This window comes from Porites lutea, chromosome 9 (genome assembly GCF_958299795.1).
Source record: "Porites lutea chromosome 9, jaPorLute2.1, whole genome shotgun sequence".
Lineage (NCBI taxonomy): Eukaryota > Metazoa > Cnidaria > Anthozoa > Scleractinia > Poritidae > Porites > Porites lutea.
The window spans coordinates 33,026,806-33,047,906 of record NC_133209.1 but is presented as its reverse complement, the minus strand read 5'-3'; the positions used below and the strand labels follow the sequence as shown (position 1 = coordinate 33,047,906).

At 38.1% G+C, this 21,101-nt stretch overlaps 2 protein-coding genes across 2 annotated transcripts; both read left to right on the top strand.

Moving 5' to 3' along the window:
- Nucleotides 1-1,604: 1,604 nt before the first annotated feature.
- On the top strand, nucleotides 1,605-19,707 carry LOC140947919 (uncharacterized). The gene is made up of 8 exons (XM_073397144.1): nucleotides 1,605-1,722; nucleotides 4,697-4,748; nucleotides 5,837-5,940; nucleotides 7,197-7,278; nucleotides 7,856-7,902; nucleotides 8,461-8,523; nucleotides 18,573-18,647; nucleotides 19,465-19,707. Exons 1-8 carry the CDS (start codon nucleotides 1,720-1,722, stop codon nucleotides 19,552-19,554), a joined length of 516 nt encoding a protein of 171 aa, XP_073253245.1. The 5' UTR covers nucleotides 1,605-1,719; the 3' UTR covers nucleotides 19,555-19,707.
- Nucleotides 10,604-11,581, top strand: LOC140948075 (uncharacterized). Its single transcript, XM_073397296.1, has one exon. The coding sequence runs from the start codon at nucleotides 10,604-10,606 to the stop codon at nucleotides 11,579-11,581; it is 978 nt and encodes a 325-aa protein (XP_073253397.1).
- Nucleotides 19,708-21,101: the final 1,394 nt, after the last annotated feature.

Genomic DNA, 21,101 nt, shown 5'->3' with positions numbered 1-21,101 from the left:
GGGATTTTTAAGAGAATGAATGCCCTACATTTAAATGACAAAGGCGGTCAATTAAAAACCATTCAAGGAAAAACGAGTCAGTTCACGAGTTTACTCTTAGGACTATTTTTTTTTTTAGTAGGGGTGGGAGGGGGAGGGGAATTTTTAGGGACAACAATCTTTTGCCGTGCCGTTGATTATGTCCGCTACTATTTCTCCCTGCGCCTTTTTTGCTGTGGGGAATTTATTCAGTCCAGCTACCTCGGTTTGTTTTTACCGTGTAACTACACTACTCAGCATACGAATATTTCAGTTCAGTGAACAGCAGCAGCCCATAACACGCGTGGACAGTGACTTTCTGATAACACTCCGAAGGTGTGTTTAAAAAATAGACGATGGGGCTAAAGATTTGAAGTTTCGCATCAGCAAAGAATGTAGCCTGCGTCACGGTTATGGACTGGAATACATATTTTCCTGACTTTTCACACTATGCATCATTTTTTTCGGCTTTTTCGCTTTTTCAAACAGTTTTTTAATTTTGCATATCATCATCCACCCTTACGAAACGAGCGTCACTAGTACCGCAATCAGTAGGACATCAGCAAACACAGTAGTCAGTGATGATATCATGAAAAGGAAAAGCAATGCATTGACTTCAAAAATTCAATTTGGAACAGTCAATAAAAAATGAGAATTATATTCATGTTCTTTTTAGTTGCCTAAACGGTTAATTTTTGACCATTAGTCACGGTATTTTTTAGTAACAGCCCAGATAAAACTGTAATAAAAGAGACTTTTTAACTTATTCCGCCAACTATTCTATTTAGTTTTTGTTCCAGAGCACCCACGTTTTTTGTCTTAAGTTGTAAAAACAACTTAACGTTCTATAATATTATATATACTTATTTGCCCTTCTCTTCGCTTGTCAAAATGGGATTTCCATAAGGCCTCCGCGCGTTGGACGGAAGGACACGCCCTCGGTAATTCAGATCTCTGGGTGACAAAAAAGGCAGAAAGGATTTCTTTAGTACATTTATTCTTCACAGATTTCGGCCTAGGTGTTTTTTATCCATTTCCCTTCGGCCTTAAAAACAATATACCGATGCCAACCAATAAGCAAAAAGAATCCAAAGAATTCTCAAAGAGGCCCTGGCTTTCGGTTAATTATAGTTGCTTTTAAGGCAATTATTTAGTTTTCAATTTGTAAACCGGATACGATGATAAAATTGTAAATATTACTTATTGTTCTGATGCTTAAACAAAGATTTATTATTTATTTATTTATTATTGTCGTCCGTTTCATTCGTACATTTCCATATTGTAAAATGAAATCATAATCAACAGCCAATCGGCACTAGCTAGATTAGTATATTTTGAGACTGTTTCAGTTAAAACAGCTTCCTCGATAATACACCCACAACGTAGAACCTAATTTGCTCCTGAATTTGCTGGGAAGTCAAAAAGAAAATGAGTCGAATAAACCCGGAAGGTGTTGCGATTTATTCATTCCGAGATTTTTGAGGACTGGACCATGGAGGAGGTCGGTGAAAAAGAGGAACGCGCTGGCCACCAGTTCATGCTAAGTCCTCGCGCGCAAGGCGGGAAAACCCATAATGCAATAGGATCCTCCCTGGACTTGTTCACCGCGTAAAACAAACAGAACTTTCTTGTGAAACCGATTTTCCATTGCTATCTCCAGAAGTATCAGAATCTCTCTGCGGTATCTATAGCACCTAAGAAATGGTAAGTGTCTTACCTATCTGTTGGGCTCAAATCTCGACTAGGTTGTAGAGGGATTTTTGTCCAAACTTGCAAACAAAAGCTGGTTTGATGTTGATGGCATGAGTCTAATGTGATCGTTAGCACAAGTAAACACCGGGAATTATAAAAATTGAACTAGTAATCTGCTTGTACAGATGTGATCCCTAGTTACAACAGACGCATTGAAGATGATTCGAATCATGGTTCAGCCGATGTTTAAAAGACATTAATTTTCTTGCGTACTTTTAAAGCTGCTTTGTTGGTGGAATTCTTGTGTTGCTGCATAGAAGTGAAGCGTCGCTATTGTTATCACTGAATTTGCGGCGGGAAAAAAAGCTATGCTATAGCGTTCTTTCTTAAAAACAGAGTGCAAGTAAAATGTTTTGTATGTTGTTGAACATTAATCAGAATGTTTCCCGCGTTTTTGCAAGCGTAAACATCTATATATGTTTGCTACTTTTATTCTTAAGAAGCCTAATTTTGCCTTTGTTCTGGAAATAATGTTAACCGTGGCTATTAGCTATTTGAAAATTGCATTTCGATTGAATTTTTACTCTTGTTTAGCTCAATAAATACTCTGGGTGATGATTGGAGGCAAAATGGAGCTGCATGTGAATACATGCAAGATTCTCTGTTATCATTAAATTATAACCAATTATTGGATGAGGTTTTTGTGATATTGGGAATAATCAAGGCCGAGGTAAGTGATATCAACTAAGCCGAAGGCAAGGCAGATAACACTTATCAAGACCTCGATTATTCTAGGTATCACAAAAACTGAATCTAATTATTGTTCTATACATAATTCTGAAATAAATAACAACAAATACACCATTGCATGGAACCGATTTGACATTGCTCTTAGAAATAATGCATTGCGCGCTCAACCTACAGATAACTAATCTGCAGGTTGTGCTAATTTCCAAAATTAACTGTAGGATATTAGCCATGGTGAATAGTGTGTACAATGTATAATAATGGAAATTAGTGGGGTTATAGTTTTTTGGGTTACAGCTTATCCCGCCCTAGTAGAAACAATGTTTTTGGCCCTGTCCACACGTAGATCCAGATATTTTTTAATCCACAGTTTTTTTCTTTCTGGACTCAAAAATTTCCATGTCCACATTTATGAGGGTGTCAGTGGGGTATAGCTGTAGTCAGTAAACAGCTAAAAATATGGTAGTTAGTCAGTAAACACCAAAAAAAAGTTTAGTTAGTTAATTGGCATGGTTATGTGTCCTGCAGACGTTAAAATCGTTTGGAGGGTGGTGTTTTGCATATACGTCAGCAGAAAGACTTAAGTGTGAGGAAGATTAACAAGTACATCTCTATCATCCTACATGTATCTCACCATATCGTCTTTTTATTTGAGGAGTGTTCATTTTTTTTAATCAATTTCTAACTTTTTGGTCTACTTCGCTCTGTATACGCTTAAAAGATTACCTGTTTTTATATGCTTGTCAGTTAATATTTTGTAATTTATACCTTTACGATAGTGAAAAAAGGCAATTATTCGTTAAGCAGTTAACCTTATTGGCACCCTCATTTTTCCGTATTCGAATCAAATTTGCCTGTCTACACGTATCCAACATGTATCCAGATTCACTCTAGTAACCAGGATTCCTTTGAGAATATTGTTGTAAGGTGCGTAAAATTTACATCTTGCTCTGCCTTGAGAGAACCTGGGAACAAGGTTGCCATCCATGGTAAAGAAGAACTGGGCTTGATCTTGTTACGTTACTGGATGAAGAAATATCCTTATTTTGCATCCACATGATCCTGGATTCATAGGGTATTCAAAAATGTCCACTCTGGAGAGCAGATTTGAAAAGTTGTGGATTTGTATGTAAGAATCTTTTCTTCATCAAAAATAGTAAATTCATGGCTATTTTTAGTTTTCAAGGTCGAGAGCAAGTCAAAATACTGGCATACTCCTTATTTCAAGGCATATGAAGAAGCTGCGCGAGAAGCTGCGTGAAAACATGAAGTCATTCTCTGTGATTAACCTGCACAGTTCAAAAGTGCAATTAAAATGTGCTTAGGTGCTGCATTAAACCAGTGGTTGACATGAATCTTGTACTACAGTATTTGATTTGGCATGCACTTGTAGCTTTTGTTTTTTGCCACAAAACTTAATCTTCTTTAGCAATTTTTTACTGGAGAAATGCTAACTGGCAAATGATTGCTAAATTTTTTTTCCAAAGCTTCTGAAAAAACACTGATGTGCTTTTTGTGAGTGTTAATTTGAGTTGTGAGCCAGAAAAAATACAGCTGTAATTAGTCTATTCCAATTGTTGGAAAAGCACCAAATTAAAGAACTTCCAACAATATTAAGTGTCACACAGCATGATACGGGCCTTGTTCTAACAAGAATTGAAAGGAGCACAGTGCTCTAAACCTGTGAAATCCAGGGTACCCTGCATATGATTTGTATGAAAAAATAAGATGTTCCAGTCTCCCAGGAACAAACGTAAGGCACCAGGGACCACTGGTTCCGCTAGGGCATAAACAAAAAGAGTTAAAAATTAAACACTACCACAAATTGTATTAATTTTGTTGGTGGTTTGTGTTTTTTCTCCATGGTATGTTTTGACAAGCTTATAGATGTTGTCAGTTTTCATTTAAATGTTATCTCTAGTTAGTTATTTATACATAATATTACGTAATTAAAAGAGGCTGTCATGACCATCATTTACATTTTGTTTTTACAGTAAAGTTGATCCTTCTCAACATCTAAAAGGCTATGTCAGTGTCTTAAGTCCTTAAATTTTTGTGAAGAATCTTAATAATTGTTACCTTTTGCAGAGGGAGCACCTTGGCTTGTATTAAATACCCACTCTCTTGGGCAAGTTCTTATAGACAACTGATAAATGCTCAAAAAATAATTATTGATCTTGAGAGATGCACATTATAGAAAGCCTCAAGGGCTTTAACTGTTATCATTTTCTTTTTTAAGGCATCGTCATACAGAAAAGGAGCACTCTCAACAGGACAAAGGAAACAGAAAGGTTTTTTTAATATTCAGGCCCTGGTTGTTCAAACATTAGATAGCACTATCCATGGGCTAAGAGTCTATCCAGTAGATAACGCATCTGGTATCCGTAATACTTATCCGGTGAATAGTGCTATCCAGCGTTTAAACAACCAAGGCCAGCTCTCTACAGCTTACTATATGTAGTTAAAAAGGCAGTTTGACCGATAAAAACGTCTGCTTCAGGCTTTTCCCTTTCTGTGGGGTAATTCATTTAATTTTGCAAAAAAAGTTAATTTGGGAACACCTTAAAATTTGGACACTTAAAGGTTGGACTTTCAACTCAAACAACCTTGCATTTATTGGTTTTTGTGTCTTGGGTCTCATGGATTCTTGGTTACGTATATTTACTGTTGCCTATATTTTCACAAGTAATAAGTTTTAAAAATTAAGGTGAGAATGACTTGTAACAGTCTGTAAACGTAACATAAAACTCTAAGTTTTGAACAGTGCTGTAAGGGGCCTATTGTCTGCATTTATCTTTATATACGGTTTTCACAGTGACGTCATCAAATTGTAAAGTCAAAGTAGTAATGTTTTACGGATTCTTATTTACACTAGGTTGAAGATAAAAAAATAAATCTTGTCCCGTGGCGTGTTTCATTTCGAAAATACTGCAATTTGAACTTCTGAGTTTTCACAGTGTGTGACACCAAGATTGGAATGCTGGCTCATTGAAATGAAGTCTCTCCTCTTGATTTTCAGCAGTATAACCATTTCAAGTGTAAGAAGATATGTTTATGCACATGTATGCTAGTTCTCGAGTGAAAAGAAAGAACTATTATAGAAAAAGTGAACTCCAGATGTTTTTGTTGATTTCCGGCAGCCATATTGGTGTACCAATATGGTGTCTCCATACAAAGCTCTACAAAGGAGTGTGAAACGTTTCGGCAAATAACTCAGAAACTGTGGGCCACAAAGACCTGAGACTTGGACAAAATGTTTATATATTAGTCTTTTATAACATTTCGTTTTCTTGGCCTCTTCCACTGGACGGTTTCCAATTTATTTTTATGTTGCGTGACAGTGAAAATGATCCATTGATTATTATTTGCTTCAAATCAGGTCCAAAACCAGAGTTAACAGAGGAACAGAAGCAAGAAATCAGAGAGGCATTTGACCTGTTTGATACTGACGGTTCAGGTACAATCGACGCAAAAGAACTCAAGGTAAACACAACTATCATGTTAGCTTGCTGACCTTATTAATTTATAGTGTGGCTACAGTTTATGAGGGGCACTCAAGGAAAATTAACCAGATAGTAGGAATCTAACAACAAATTCCAGCAAATATTAGACTTAAACATTTGAAGAGGGCCTGTAAGAAGTCCTTTCCAGTCATGCAAGACAAGACATACATTTTCCTATCAGGCAGCTATTTGTGCTATGCACTCTATGGGCACAAACGTGGAACTACAGACTGAGTCATAAACTACTTGACGTATACATATAAAGACAATGATGCAAATGCTTGAACAAGCAAAATTTGTGGGAAGTCAGATGCCAATTAGTTACTTGTATGATGAGGAAAGCTTAATATCTCATCACCTCAGCATTCTGATTTTGAAGGAGCAATGGATATTAGTGTTTGCAAACCCTGATGTTTTTCTCTTCTCACATGGCAAAGCTGATATAAGGAGGTGGCAACATTCTGTTGAGTTTTCTTAAACCGTGGACATGGTTCATTTCATCTTAGATATTTATTTTCTCTGGAGACAGGGTAGTGAGTAAAACACTGCTGTGTGTAAAATGTGTTTTGGCTTGCGTACTGGCATGAGTGGCTATGACAGGTGTTTTAAAGCTTCATGTACATGTTTGCTTGAGATCCTTTGTCCATCTTTGTTGTTGTCCAACTTCAGCATTTTGATTTCCCTTTGTACTAAAGAATTACCAGTAACATGTAATTTTTTGAGTATGCAAATATATAATGTACTTTTGTACTATATTGTGAGCATATTTGCATGAGTGACACTACAGAGAAGTTACAAAATATAGGGGGAAACAAATGCAGAGCTACAATGTATTTGTTTGAACTGTGTTGAGTGGTTCCCATATTTGGTTGGCAAGGTTTCAAGCATGTGCACACATCTGAGTTACAACAGAAAATGCAGCCCCTCCTTCGCTTGCTGTGTCCTTTGCCACATAATTCCGTCAGTTGTTTGAGGGACTACTAGCAGTCTAAAAATAATTGTTCCTTTCTTTTACTGGTACTTGCAGTTTATCTATTATATAAATAACGTTACGTTTAATAACGTAATAATACATGTAGACGCCTGAACTGAAGGACATTTTAGAGAGATGGTAACTGGAATGTTGTAGAAACAGTTCATTCCTCTCACATGTAGCATACTTTAGTACAATGTAGAGTACATTGAAGTAAGCAGTCATGAAGACTAAAGATACCACAAACATGATTTTATTTTCAGGTGGCTATGCGAGCTTTGGGTTTTGAGCCCAAGAAAGAAGAAATCAAGAAAATGATTTCAGATATCGACAAAGATGGTTCAGGTATGTCATAATGCAGTATGTATAAAAATTATTACAGCTTATAAATAAATTATACCAACAGTGCTCCTTGATGGAGGCCAATGAAAAGCAAGAATGCTCTTCAGGCCAAAAGCCAGAGTATAATTATTATTATTATTAAGTTGTATAAACTACAGGGGTTTTTACTTGGGTGATTTTGTTACCTCTGCATCCAGCATCCTAGAGGATAAAATCCCAAAAGACACAGTGAAAGTAATCAACAGAATGCATCCTGTAGGACGCACAGATCGATCGATCGTTCTGGAGATAATTTTGAAGAATACATCTGTAATAAAACCTATCATACATGTACAGTAAGTCAAGAGAGAAAAAGCCCAGAAGCAATTTTTGAACAAATAATAAACAAAAATATCTTTTGTTCTGTATTCTTCATTATGCAATTAAACTGTACATTGTTTGCTATGGCTGTTTGCATGTCGGTATGAAGACTTAAATATTTTGTGTGCATGTTGTAGATCATATGAAATTTATCAGGACTGGTAAATACTTTTACAAAACTGTGTCTTGTATTTAACTGTATCTCTTTCTTGTTTCTTAGGTACCATTGACTTCAATGAATTTCTTCAAATGATGACAGCAAAAATGGTGAGTGTGACATACGTGTAATGTGATATACAGTACTTGGATGTGAGTTTCCTTTTAATAGTTTACACACAGGTAGCCCAAGCTCGAAATATGAGCATCGGCCAGCATCGGCATTGTTGCGTAACATTCAAAATATAAGGATTTGTATGGGAAAAAAACCTATCGTTTCCGTAACCTACGAAAATGAAAGGATTTCAATAAAAACAGAGAGAAAACCGTTTACATAGAAACCCATAAAACGGCCATGAATCGGCCCGTGGACCACACAGGAGAGACGTAACACACATTTTAAGTAAGGTGAGCTGTTTTTTATTGAAATCCTTTCATTTTCGTAGGTTACAGAAACGATAGGTTTTTTTCCCATACAAATCGTTATAGTTTTGGAATGTTACGCAACAATGCCGATGCTCGCCGATGCTCATATTTCGAGCTTGGGCTACCTGTGGTTTACATTGTAAAAATTTGATATTAGGGATTTGCATAGTTTATAAAAGCGGTTAGTTTATATTTTAGTAGAATAACTGAAATTACATTGTTAGGTTTTATTCATTCCTTTAGAGTGAAAAGGATTCTAAAGAGGAAATTCTAAAAGCTTTCAAGTTATTTGATGATGATAACACGGTAGGCACTTTCTCCACCACAATTTTGTTACACTAAATAATCATACTGTAAGTAATACTTAGCCACCTGGACTCTTCATTAATTTTTCTCCTCCTAAGTTAAGAAGCGACCATGATTTAGTGATGATGACCTTTCGACTCCACCTAAAGAAGATAAAAATGTGTGCTTAAAGACCTGGAGGATGTAGTAGCCTTCCAAGTAATGATTGGAGGAAGATTAGCATCGCCCACCACGCTCGATGTAGATAACGTAGAAGTGGATACACCAATTAACACTTTCATCTCAGCAGTGACTGAAACAGCCAGCGAGATCCTTGGCAAACGCAGAGCAGTTAAAAAATCTTGAATCACAGCTGACATGTTGAGCGTATTTGACGAACGAAGAGAACTGAAGAGAAAAAGGCATGGGATAGCAGAACGTGCAAAAGGTACAACGAACGAAGACAACTGAAGAAGAAAAGATATGGGATAACAGAAGGGGCAAAAGGTACAACGAAAGAAGAAAACTGAAGAAAAAAGACATGGGTAATCCCGAGTGAAATTCACAGGGATGTTGAGGGAGCAAAAGCCAAAAGAATTTTCGTGGATGTCTGGCGAATTTTTTTTCAGAATTTTTTCCCTTTGGAAATGACCCATCCTCTCCCGATGAAAGTCAAACGAGCGGCCGCTGTATTGTAGGGAGTAGCAATGCCTTCTGGTTGGTCAATCCGCCATTTTGTCTTTTTTCACGAGAAAGCTCATTTTCTAATCGGGCTGTGCCACAGGTAGCCTGATTCTCAGACGTCCGAGGTCGTTCGCGGTCGCTTTCGCTTCCCTCCCTCTCCCGTCTGATATACTCTGTGCGAAGTCGTGTTCGTGACGTCAGAGTCATTGTCAATTTTCACCAATCAGAGCGCGTGTACCATATTTCGAGAAGTGTGGAATGTATGGAATGTAATTTCCCACACATCGAGTCAAATCAAAATGGCGGAAGATGTGGAAGGTTTCGATTCAGCCGTGCAAAACGCTTGCCAAGTTTTTGGCGTGGAAACACTGTTCCCCGAACAGTTCAAAGCACTTAAAACGTTTGTTTATGGTACTGACGTCCTTCTAAACTTGCCAACGGGGTTTGGAAAGTCTCTTGTGTTCCAGATGGCTCCTTTAGTTCACGCCGAGTTATCACGAGGCCGCGATGGATTTGCAGCGAACCCAGTAATAATTATAATATCCCCTTTAGTGAGCCTCATGGAAGATCAAACAAGTTACTTACGGAAATGTGGCATCTCAGCTTGCTCGATAGGAGAGGATAAGGTACTTGACATGAGGATTGAGAAAGGAGAGTGCTGCGTGGTATTTTCTTCGCCGGAATCCTTATTAGGAAATGGTAGGTGGTGAAGCATGTTATCTTCCGACGTTTACCAGAAGAATTTAATTGGCATCGTTGTGGACGAAGCACATTGTATTAGCCATTGGTAAGCAATATTTTTGCTTTTTTAATTTGACACCCGAACAACTTTAGGTCTATCATTTATAATAACCTTAAGCGAGGGAAAAAATAATTGTAGCAACGATAGAATAGTAGTGAGCTTATTTGAGAGCAAAGTTCTTCACAATCTTCAACAGAAACATACATGCAAAGAAAGAGGGCACTATCATTATTATTTTTTTTTTACTTTTACAGGGGAACTTCCAAGAGTAAAGAGGCAATGGCCTTTAGAAGATGGTTCTACAAATTAAGCGAGTTGCGTTCTTTGGTACCAAATAAAATTCCGTTCATGGCTGTAACTGCCACAGCAACAAGACAGACAAAGGAAACAATAACTTCTGTCCTTCGATTTGGAAAATTTGTTGAAGTGTCTGAAAGCCCAAACAAGGCAAATATTTGTTACAGTGTCCAGACCATGGATAAGCGTAATCCACTCATTCAATATTTCCAGTGGATAATGAATGAACTGAAAGAGAAGAGGGGCGGAACAGAAAGAACAATTATATATTGCCAAACCATTAAGCAGTGTTCAACATTGTATTCCCTCTTTGCACAAGAAATGGGTGACTCAATATTTGCCAATGACAACAAAGATCCCAGAAATCGTGTAGTTGAAATGCTGCATGCCCTTTCTTCAAAGTCAATCAAAGAGGTTGTTTTAGAAGAAATGGGACAGGAAACTGGCTGCATTCGAGTACTCATCTGTACAATAGCCTTCGGCATGGGAGTCAACTGTAAAGGGGTGCAAAGAATTATCCACTTGGGGCCGTCAAAGTCTGTGGAGGCCTACATTCAGGAGAGTGGAAGGGCAGGTAGGGATGGAAGCCCGAGTAAAGCCCTTCTGCTATACCAGCCACTGATGCTTCTTCATGTTGAAAAAGACATGAAAGACTATGTTAAAGGCAAATATACCTGCAGACGTGCATTTCTAATGGGCCATTTTGATCAAAAGGGTGGAAAGCCTCAAAGTGACACTCAAAGTGATTTTGTTTGTTGTGACCTTTGTTCTAAAGATGAAAATTTGAAAGTTCCTATTTCAGCACCTGCCCCTTATGCTGGAAAGACATGTACAGTTTCCACTTCACAGAAAGCCACTTTGAAAGGAAAGATCATAAGATTAAGGAAATCACTTTTGGTGGAGCTATTACATCAATCTCCGAAAGGAGGATTACCAGTTGCATCTGTTCCTGAACTGTTGATTGGGTTCTCAGACTCTCAGATTGCTCAAGTTTTGGAAAACTGTGACAAGATATTCAGCATTTCTGACATCAAGGCAAATGTTGAAATCTGGAAAGAAAGGCATGCATATACAATTATGGACACTTTGGCAGAGGTCTTCCAAGATTTAAGTCACGATGCAGGGCAAGCATATGACTGTCAAAATTACTTTGATGGAGATGATGAAGAAGAAGATGATGACTGGGATGCATTGTTCGATGATGTGGAGTTAATGGATGTGGACTGGGACAACTTCTCTGCTAGTAACATATTATATGATGATTCCACCTTTGTAGAGGAAAGTCAAGATTTTGAAAGCAGTGATATGCATATTCCCGAACTGGATGATCTGATTGACAAAGTTCAAATAGAGTGAATTAACATTTCTAGTAAGTTAAGCTTGTTCTTGATATGTGGTGTTCTATTTTGCCAACTATTGTCACAAACTTAGACATCTCTCTTCTTAGGCTGTTTATCTCTTTAGATGAAAATTTACCTTTGTTTGTTCATTGGGTTATGTAAATTATAAAGTAATAAGTACATTTGTACTCGTGATGTTTTATCATACCTATTTGACTTTAATTTGATACAGTAAAACCCTTTAACTTAGCGAACCTGCATTTCCCTAGTTACACTGTAGCCTAAACAGGTTCTTACATAAATGGTAATTTAGCACAAATTTAGGGTATTAAGGTTCTTATTTTCTGAAGGGAAAAATACATTGTTAGCTAAAAGTATTAATTCTTCTTTCATTGAACAATGCAAACAGATCTTTGTAGAGAGGGGGCCTACATGTAACTGGCAAATTTTAGCCTAACAGGTGCTTAAAAATCAGTTTCTCAGTTGCAGGTTTTTACTGTTTGGTACTCTTTATACCATATAATGTAGAAAGTAGAAGAAGGATGAAATGAGATGAGGAGTTAATCTATCACAAATTAATTGTAGTTTAAAATTTTAGAAAACAATGTTCATTATGCGCCAATAAATTTATGCTACAAGTCAAGTCTATCTTGCTTTTCTTGCAAGGTCAATGTTTTTCTTGTGCTTATTAATCCACTGATATAAATTGGACATGTCCAGCCTTGACAATGGGTCTCTGACAAAGTTTGAAAAGTGCTTGTAATGTCTTCCTGGAGTGCGGCAAAACACAGACTCTTCAATAAGTGAATTCACAACAGCTCTTAGATCTTTTGAGTAGTCAGCTGAAACATGCTTGCCTGACCTTTGCTTGACAAGAATTTCTCTGTCCATGCAAGAAAGCATTTGTTTGGACTTTTGCTGCCCATTTGAAATTCTCCTTACTGCATCCTCTGTAACATTTGGCCCAAGATTTTTGATAGGTTGTTTTAGATCATTATTGTCATGTTCCAAGTCAAGATCAATAGCAACATTTTTCCCTGGCCCCCCTTTGTTGTTAACTGTACGATTCCATACCAAGCTGTGGGCCTCAGCTGGGGGAAGGAGAGAATATACCTGCAAAAGCAGGTAAAGAGCTTCTAGTGCATACTTTGTAGTAGATTTGTCTTCTTTGAAATGCAGCAGAAAGAACTTCCAGCATCTAATTGATCTGTCACCATCTCCCTCTGATGTTGAATCAAGAAAGTTCAAAAACAAGAGTCCTTGAGCTAACAGTGAGCAGCTATAATTAAAAACATCATCATCATCATCTAAATCACTCAATGAACCTTTCTTGGGATAATTAGAGGATAGCACAGGCTTTTCAGGGATTACAGGGGGAGGATCATGGGTAAGTTCATGGTCTCTCCTCCTTTTGCCATCATATTTAAATGATTTATTACATCCTGGGCTTCGGCAGGGGAATCTTCCATCAGTAGTCAGCTCTTGATTATTAACAGCATCATTCTTTTCCTGTTCAGAAAGTATTCCATCTAAGAAGCTATTTAGGGAGTGCTGATCTATAACAAATTGATCTACAATTTGGCCAGACAGTTTCATTAAGTAATGTTTTTTCTCCTGGTCATTACCACTTCTTGCAGCAACAGGTGATAGATTGTGTGTCGGCTGATCACTGATCTTTTTCATGCCGAGCACCAACATTGCTGCCGCAATGATACATGCTTTTATTTCAAGGATGGCAAATGCTTTGCAGTGCGCCCAGTTGCTGTGCACATCAGCTGTCACATTCCGTCGGTTAATCAAATTGCGATCAGCAAAAAGAGTCCCTTTGTCTGTGTCAGAAATGGTTGAATAGTGCCTCTTAAAAAATACCTAGAACAAAGAAAATTAAATTTTGGTTGCATTGCATATGTTGTAGTTAATTTTTTATCTCAGGTAATTTTTCTTTTTCTTTTGTTTTTGGGTATGGTAATGTATGCTAATGGCATTGAAACAAAAGAAAAATCAAATCTACCTGAGATAAAAAATTAACTACAACACATACAATGTACATAACTCTGATAATCCATTAATTTTAATTTGATCAAGTTGTCCTTTCATTGTCATTACCTCTCATGTTGTATGCATGTATGAGTGTATTATTATTATTGGTAGTAGTAGTAGTTGCAGTGTTAGTATCAATATTATTATTATCATTGCTATAATAAGTATTCCTATTGATAATGTTATTGTTGGTATTAGTATTATTGTTAGTAGACTGTAATATTGGCAAGATTGTAGGCTCTTTTTTTGTAGACTGATTCTCAGACACCTGAGGTTGATCACTGCGTAGAGGGAGAGAAAGAAAGGGGCTGCAATTGACGTTGGATGTCTAAGAATCAGGCTAATTTTTATGAGATTTGACAGTAGATAGACAAACTCCAGGACTTGGTTGTATCTACGTGTAAAATTTTATTGCATCCTCACATTTCATGTTTCCATCTACTTCTGAAAAAGATTAGGCGACAAAAACGTTGAGTACAGATTTTTTTTTTGTATTATTGACCATAATGGTATGAAATCTTCTGAAGATGGTTTGAACTTTCTGCCCCTGGAAGTGAAAACTTAATGAGGTGCGGACAGCATTTTCAAAGACATGTACAAGTTAAGCATTAAGAAATACTGCATTTCCTTACGTTCAAGAAAGTAACAGCAGTATGCCAGTCAGCAATTTCCATGTGGATGCCCTCTAATTTTTCTTCTGGAGTGTAAGAATTCTGGACAGCCTGAATGACATTCACACCACGTTCAACAGTGAGCTGGTCCCCAACAATGGGAATGCTTCTACGCAAAGTTTGGTCAGCATTTTTCAAGTTTGGGGAGTAACTTCTTATTTGTTTTAGGATGTCAAGCATTTCCTCTGATTTATTTTCACTTTTAAAAATAACACCCAAAAGAACCTTGTGGAAATAAAAATAAGAATAAGATTACATTTTAAAAATTCTTGCAATTATTCCATCTTTTTTTATTGATTACTCAAGGCTTATGGATAATTACCTTCTCAGTTTTCTTTGCCATTTCTTTGCTGAATTGATGCGGTATATGCTTTACACAAACAGATTGTAGAAACTCCAAACAGGGAAGATGCTCAACAAGTACACGCGAAACCAGATAGGTAAAATCCCTTCTCAACTTTTCGTGATCAGCTGCACTTGGAAGAAGCTGGCAATTATCTAGCTGTGATAACTCTAGCTGCTCCCTCTTCCTGCTTCCAAGTGTAACACGGTTTTTAATAGCAGAATGGTTAACCCAATGAATGTCTTTGTTTTGTCGATCAGAAGTCATGTCACGGGTTGCGATTCTGAGATCAATATTGTCAAGCACAATTTTGAAAGTGCCATCCGTGTGTTCATGTTTAAATTCCTCTGGATTGGAAATCACTTTAGCTTGAAGGTGTTGCAGTTCTTTAAGTTTTTCATCAAACTTATGGCCATAGGAGTCAAGTTTTTTCAAAGAGGTCTTACTTGATACTGAGAGCTTCATTGAGTTTAATCGCTGAACCAACTTCTACAGGATGTAAAAAATGCAAAAAAATTCATATTTAAAACTAAAACCTGTATATACATATTATGACGTTGTTCTATTTCCATGCGGTTGTAATTTTTTTTTCAAACCAGTTTGATTTCATTTCCTTTATTTCAAAATGAGACAAAAAAGGCAAAAGCAAATTGGTTCGAACAACATTTAAACCACACTGTAATGGTAAATAACAGATATATTTGGCTCTGATAAATGAAACCATGTGAGGTATCAGGATAATTTTCTACTAGTTTGTTAGTTAATAATAGATCATAGAAATAAGGCAATTATGGCAATTCTCCAGGTCACTGCATGGCATGACAACTGCGATGCAGCCTTGATAAGCTACTTTGGCTATTAGGAAGATTATTTTTTACTTATAACATCCATGATAGCCTCTGATTGTCTGGAATTGGATGTAAAAAACAAACCAAAGTTACATTAATTTCAAACCTGTGTTGCAGTTTGCCTGACCATGCGAGAGATAAGTGATGCTGTTGCATTCATGTGCATATTGCGATTCTTTAAAAGGGTGGACCCAGCTACTGCCATGGCAGGTGTCCAGTCACAACCTTTCTCCTTGACTGTTGCACATGTTGTGAGAAAGGAGTAAAAAAGGGGTGCTCTCTGTTTCCATTCTTCACAGAGTTTTTGAAAAGAAAAGTTCTCCATTTCATCTGGTCCACTCTTGCGTAGCATAGATGGCTTTTTTCTGGAACATAGGTCATTGCATTCTCTGCCCAGGGCTTGTAAGGTTTTCTTTATTAGGAAGGTTTTTAGTGAAGAGCAACGAAATGCAGCATCTGCAATCTGTTTATAAGTACCTCGTCTTGCTAAGGCTTTTCCAAGGGTCTGAAGATCTGCACCCAAGGTTGCCTTGAATTCCCTTGCACATCCTGGATAGTTCAAGGTGACCTTGATATGAAAAGTATTTGTTGAACATGAGCACTCTGTACAAAACTGTTTTGTGTTTTACAAACTCATTATGTACTCACACTTGACAAAAAACAATTAGCTTAAAATATAATACTTAAGGAGCAGCATTTCATATCCACTTTATGTCAAAATATAAAAATGTTCAAACCATGATTTTATAAATTCCTTTTCAAGCAATGAACCATTATCGAATGGAGTAAAACACGCATGTTAGAACCTACTGCTGGCAGAAATTAGCCATTTTAATGATCAACAATATAAAAACTTGTTTTTCCAAGCTATATCAAGTAGGTTCTTTGGTTACCATTAATAAGCAATAATAAATAATCAAGTCACAAAAGTTTGACTTTGAGATTAGAAATTTATATTACGAGAAAGTACTGTGCCAAACTGAAAATGCAAATTAAAGTATTACTGTAATTTCTACAACCAAAAGAGAAATTTCCACACCTGTACACAAGGGTCTTTATCTAAGTTAGTTTTGGGCACTGTTTCCCTATTTGCTGCACCGCGTTTATCCGGTAGTAGCTGCTGGGATGTGCTAAGTTGACTTGCTGGTAAGAAGAAATTCCTCCCGATGTTTACACAAGCTGGAAATGCTCGCACTACCACGGGAACACTTGAATGCCTTACTGCTGTATATCCAACCATCGAAACTGTGGGAGGTGGCCCTGTTAGACTTTTAACCGCCGTTAGTGGCGACGGAAATCTCGTTTGATTTTGAGGTAGATTTGAAGGTGCAAATAGAGCTTTCTTCACTGGCTTTGCTTCCAGCGTTCTCGCGACAGGTAAGTCCTGAGTTTGATCTTGACTCAATCCCCGCTTTATGCGAACCACGGTATTTTTAGACATTTCTGCCCTCAACTCGTCTTCGAGACTTTTGAGATTCGACATCATCTTTTCGATCTTTTTCAACTTTGGGTAACATTTTCTTTTGCAAACGTATTGCAAGTCCTCGTTCGAAGACTGTAATTCACCGCCTAAAGTCTTGCAAAGAGTCCCTCGCAAATCCCACTGCGAGCGCCCAAAAACCGCTATTCTGTCGCTTGTTTCAAGAACTTCAGTGCAGATCAAGCACTTAATCAAGTTCGTCTGGGATAAGACGGCTTTTTTCGGCGTAGAAGTTAGAAACATAGCTAAGAAATCTTCGCTTTCCAAAAATCTGATCGAGGAAAAACCCGCGGAAAACTGATTTGTTTACTTTTCCATGCTTCATTTCTTACGCGCGTTGTGATTGGCTTTTCATATACAAAAGGGGCTCTGACGTCACGAACACGACTTCGCACAGAGTATATCAGACGGGAGAGGGAGGGAAGCGAAAGGGACCGCGAACGACCTCGGACGTCTGAGAATCAGGCTATGCCACAGGCAGCCCAATAACAAAGCCATCAGTGAAGTCTTCCTTTACGACGAACGACCATCGGAGTCAGACAAGGCTGTCTTCTCTCACCAACTTTCCTGGACATTTTTCTTGAGAGAATTATGACTGACCCAATGGAGGAACAGTCAGTATCGGGGGCAGGACAATCACCAACTTATATTTTGCTGATGACATTTATGGCTTGGCGTGAAAAGAGGAGAGGCTAGCCTCTCTGGTGGATCGCCTGGAAAGAAGACCAAACTGATGACGAATAAAAAATGGCGTAAGCGTTGACATCAGAGTCAACGGCAAAAAACTAGACAAAATGGACAGTTTTAAGTGTGTGGGCAAAGTCATCACAGATCAAGGTTCTAAGCCTAAAGTACTGTCCAGAATTGCACAAATGACGGCAGCTCTATCGAAACTGAAGACCATCTGAGTGATCTGGAAAGATAAGAATATCTCCCTTAGCTCAAAGATCAGACTCATGGGCTCCCTGATTGTCTCGGCACTCTTGTACGCCTGCGAAACCTGGTCATTGATCGTGGACACCCAGAAGAAACTGCAGGCCACGGAGATGAGATGCTTTGGAAACTGTTGACATCTCATACAAAAACCACATCACTAACGATGCAGTCAGGTACAAAATCAGGCAAGCCATTGGGTCCCATAATAATACCTTAACAACGGTAAAGAAATGTAAGTTGAAGTGGTTTGGGTATGTAGAAAGATCAGCAGGGCTTGCCCGGACAATCCTGCAAGGAACAGTGTAAGGAGGCGAAGGGTTGCAAGGTCTGTCTCCCCAATAATCATCAAGACTATGAGATAGGTGAGGGTGCAGGTGCAAAGTTACAAGTTGTGTTCGTGTTGGCGCAAACGAAACCATAGTTTACATGGTCATAGAGAAGTCATTGCAGGACTGGACAAGTAGTGAAAATGCCTTAAATTGACCTGTAAGTTTAGATTCAGTGATACCATGCTTTTTCGGGTTTTGTTGGATAAGCTCTTTAAAATTTTGACTTTCTGAAACCCTCCACTGTTGTATGTCCATGAAGAATAGTCTTCTGAATGTTCGCAAACCCACTCGGATGTCTTATTTTTGTCGTTATACTACTTGTGTAATGTACAATAATGTCATGATATGTTCTGCTCACAGGGGAAAATTTCATTTAAAAATCTCAAGAGAGTCGCTAAAGAACTCGGTGAAAATTTAACAGATGAAGAATTACAGGTGAGATAATGATAGTGAAATGCATTGTACGTGTTAGGGTATCGAACCAATTGGCTTTAAGTCTTAGGAGTGCTGCCACAAAGTTTGCTACAAGACGTCATTTGGTGTCTAACCCTCCACACCCCCTCCCCCCGTGTTCCCGTGTTCATTTAAACATGGATGGAACATGGCAGCTTGGCAGAAGTGTTAGCATGTAATACTGCTGAAACTGGTGACATTTGTTGAAGTTGATTCATTATAGTCATGACATTGTTTTCTAAACTAACGACCGAAAACCCCGAATCAACGGAGGAGTCACTTTGATCTTGAGGTTCTCAGCGAGTATCTATACCTTTTTCCTGAGTTTAGCTGCAGTGTAATCTGTTAATATGAAAAAAAAGAGGTCTGGAGTCTGCTAGATTCGTTTTTCTAGCTGGGGAAGCTTTATGGGTTTTAATATTTGTACAGTCCTGTTTCTACGTGCTTGGCGTTTTTATTTACCTTTGTTTGGAGTGAAAAAATAGAGAAAATTTCGTAGTATGGAGCGAAGCATGCCAGCTGAAATTGACGTACCTTGTGTGTTTCATTTTCTGGAGGGAGAAACTGTAGCTGGCAACTAACTGCTGGATAAGTTTCGTGGACATTTATTCGGTATTTCGTAAAAACGCTCTGATCGGAACTTCATCTCTTACAAACACTGTAATTTTCAGTACTGTACTGTGATACATACGCCGCGCCTGGGTTACCTGTGGCCTCGGTGGGTGATAAACATAACATAAAAATAAAACTTATGATCTTATATTTTATTATACCTTATTACAGTCCTTTTGCCTTTTAGGAAATGATCGATGAGGCAGATAGAGATGGCGACGGCGAAATCAATGAAGCCGAATTCCTTCGTATCATGAAAAAGACAAGCTTGTATTAAGCCACTTTCCTTTCAGAAGAAGATGTAAAGTTAATGATTCTATGTGTACAAAGAAGTAACTGCAATCAAGAAATTTTTCACTTTCTGTTTCTATTGGATATCTTGGATAAAGAAACCTTGCATAGTGAGGCTTTCATGCCATTTTAAAAATAATTGAGTCTCTTGCGATTGTTTGACTATTCAAGAAATGTTAGTAAGTACAGTCACCTCTGTTTCAACTTTGGAAGGGCTTTGATTCAGACGCCGAACGTTTCATGTACCGAACCAACGGCGTAAATTATTATAACGTACTCTGTAAGCAGTTTTAATAACCGAAATGAATATTTTTCTCCCTTTGAATTTAGTTCGGCGTGTGAATCAATTCAGCCGGTGTAAATAATTTGGGTAGACCTTAATTCGAATAAAGTTCGGCTCATGAAAAGGTCCACTCGGCGTCTGAACCGGGCCTTACAGTTACGTCACTTTAAATTAAACGTACTGTGTTGAGACCGGCTCTCGGGGTGGATACAAAAGTCAGAACTGACCTACCGAACCACTCATTGTTTCCCAGAGGTGTAGGGAGGTGTCCATCTTATAAAGAGTCAAAAAAGTGACTGAAGGAAGGCAATCTAGGTTGGTTGGATGGTATGGAGGTGTCCTATAAGAGCTTTGTAGCTAGATGGTTGACTGTGTTATTGAGCTATTTTCTTGTACTTGTGAATCCAAGAAGGGTCTATACAGTTGAGTTGCCTTGTTATCAGTCTTGATTCAGGAGTATATCATTTATAGGAATTCTTATTTAAGAGTGATTACCTGGCCAAAAATAAAAAAAGTAAAGAGCAAAAACTGACACGTGACTGTGAGTGCCTTGTGTAGTTACTTTAATCGACTGTTTTGTTTTAGAACGTGTGCACTGTACAGCCCCCGAAATGATCCCGACTCCGAAATGATCCCCAACCCTGAAATGATCCCCAAATCGACCCCAAAATGATGCCGACCCCGAAATGATCCCCATTTCTCTTCACGTCGACCCCGAAATGTTGGATGAGATAAAACTTTTGGTAGTTCAAAAGGATCCAGCAATAGATGTGCGGAGTGGTGATGGAGTAACATAGCGGATCCGTTTAAACAGGACCTGAGGGAATTTGAGGAAAGAAAGCTAAATAGGGCGTGAAGAGCTTTTTCTTTAAGATGTTCACGTGACACTGAGAAATTTCCCGATCAGGAGATTCGAGTTCCTTAAGTGTATTCTTGTACAACATCAATAATTTGACCATCTATGAACCATCGTGCCACAGTACATGAAGACACAGTAGAGCCAATATGCTCTATGAATTGTACATTTATTTAGTGTCCAGTATCACACCAAGGTCTCTTACAGCTTTAACGGGTTCCAGTTCCTTCCTCAAAAGAGAGAGGCGAAAGTAATTTACCATTGGCAGTCATTTGCCTGCTGCCAAATATGACTAATAAGACCAATTAGTCCTGGTCAACGCCTCTTCTTTATCCTGGAGTTGAAAGGACGCGAGAAGTTTGGTGTTATCAACATAACATTGTGGGGAACAATT

Excerpts from the sequence above, each read along its gene's own strand:
- LOC140947919 (XM_073397144.1), top strand. Across the intron at positions 7,903-8,460 it reads AAATGATGACAGCAAAAATG|AGTGAAAAGGATTCTAAAGA; the intron begins GTGAGTGTGACA and ends TCATTCCTTTAG. Across the intron at positions 18,648-19,464 it reads TAACAGATGAAGAATTACAG|GAAATGATCGATGAGGCAGA; the intron begins GTGAGATAATGA and ends TTTGCCTTTTAG.
- LOC140948075 (XM_073397296.1), top strand. The coding sequence starts at position 10,604 with ATGCTGCATGCCCTTTCTTCAAAGTCAATCAAAGAGGTTGTTTTAGAA.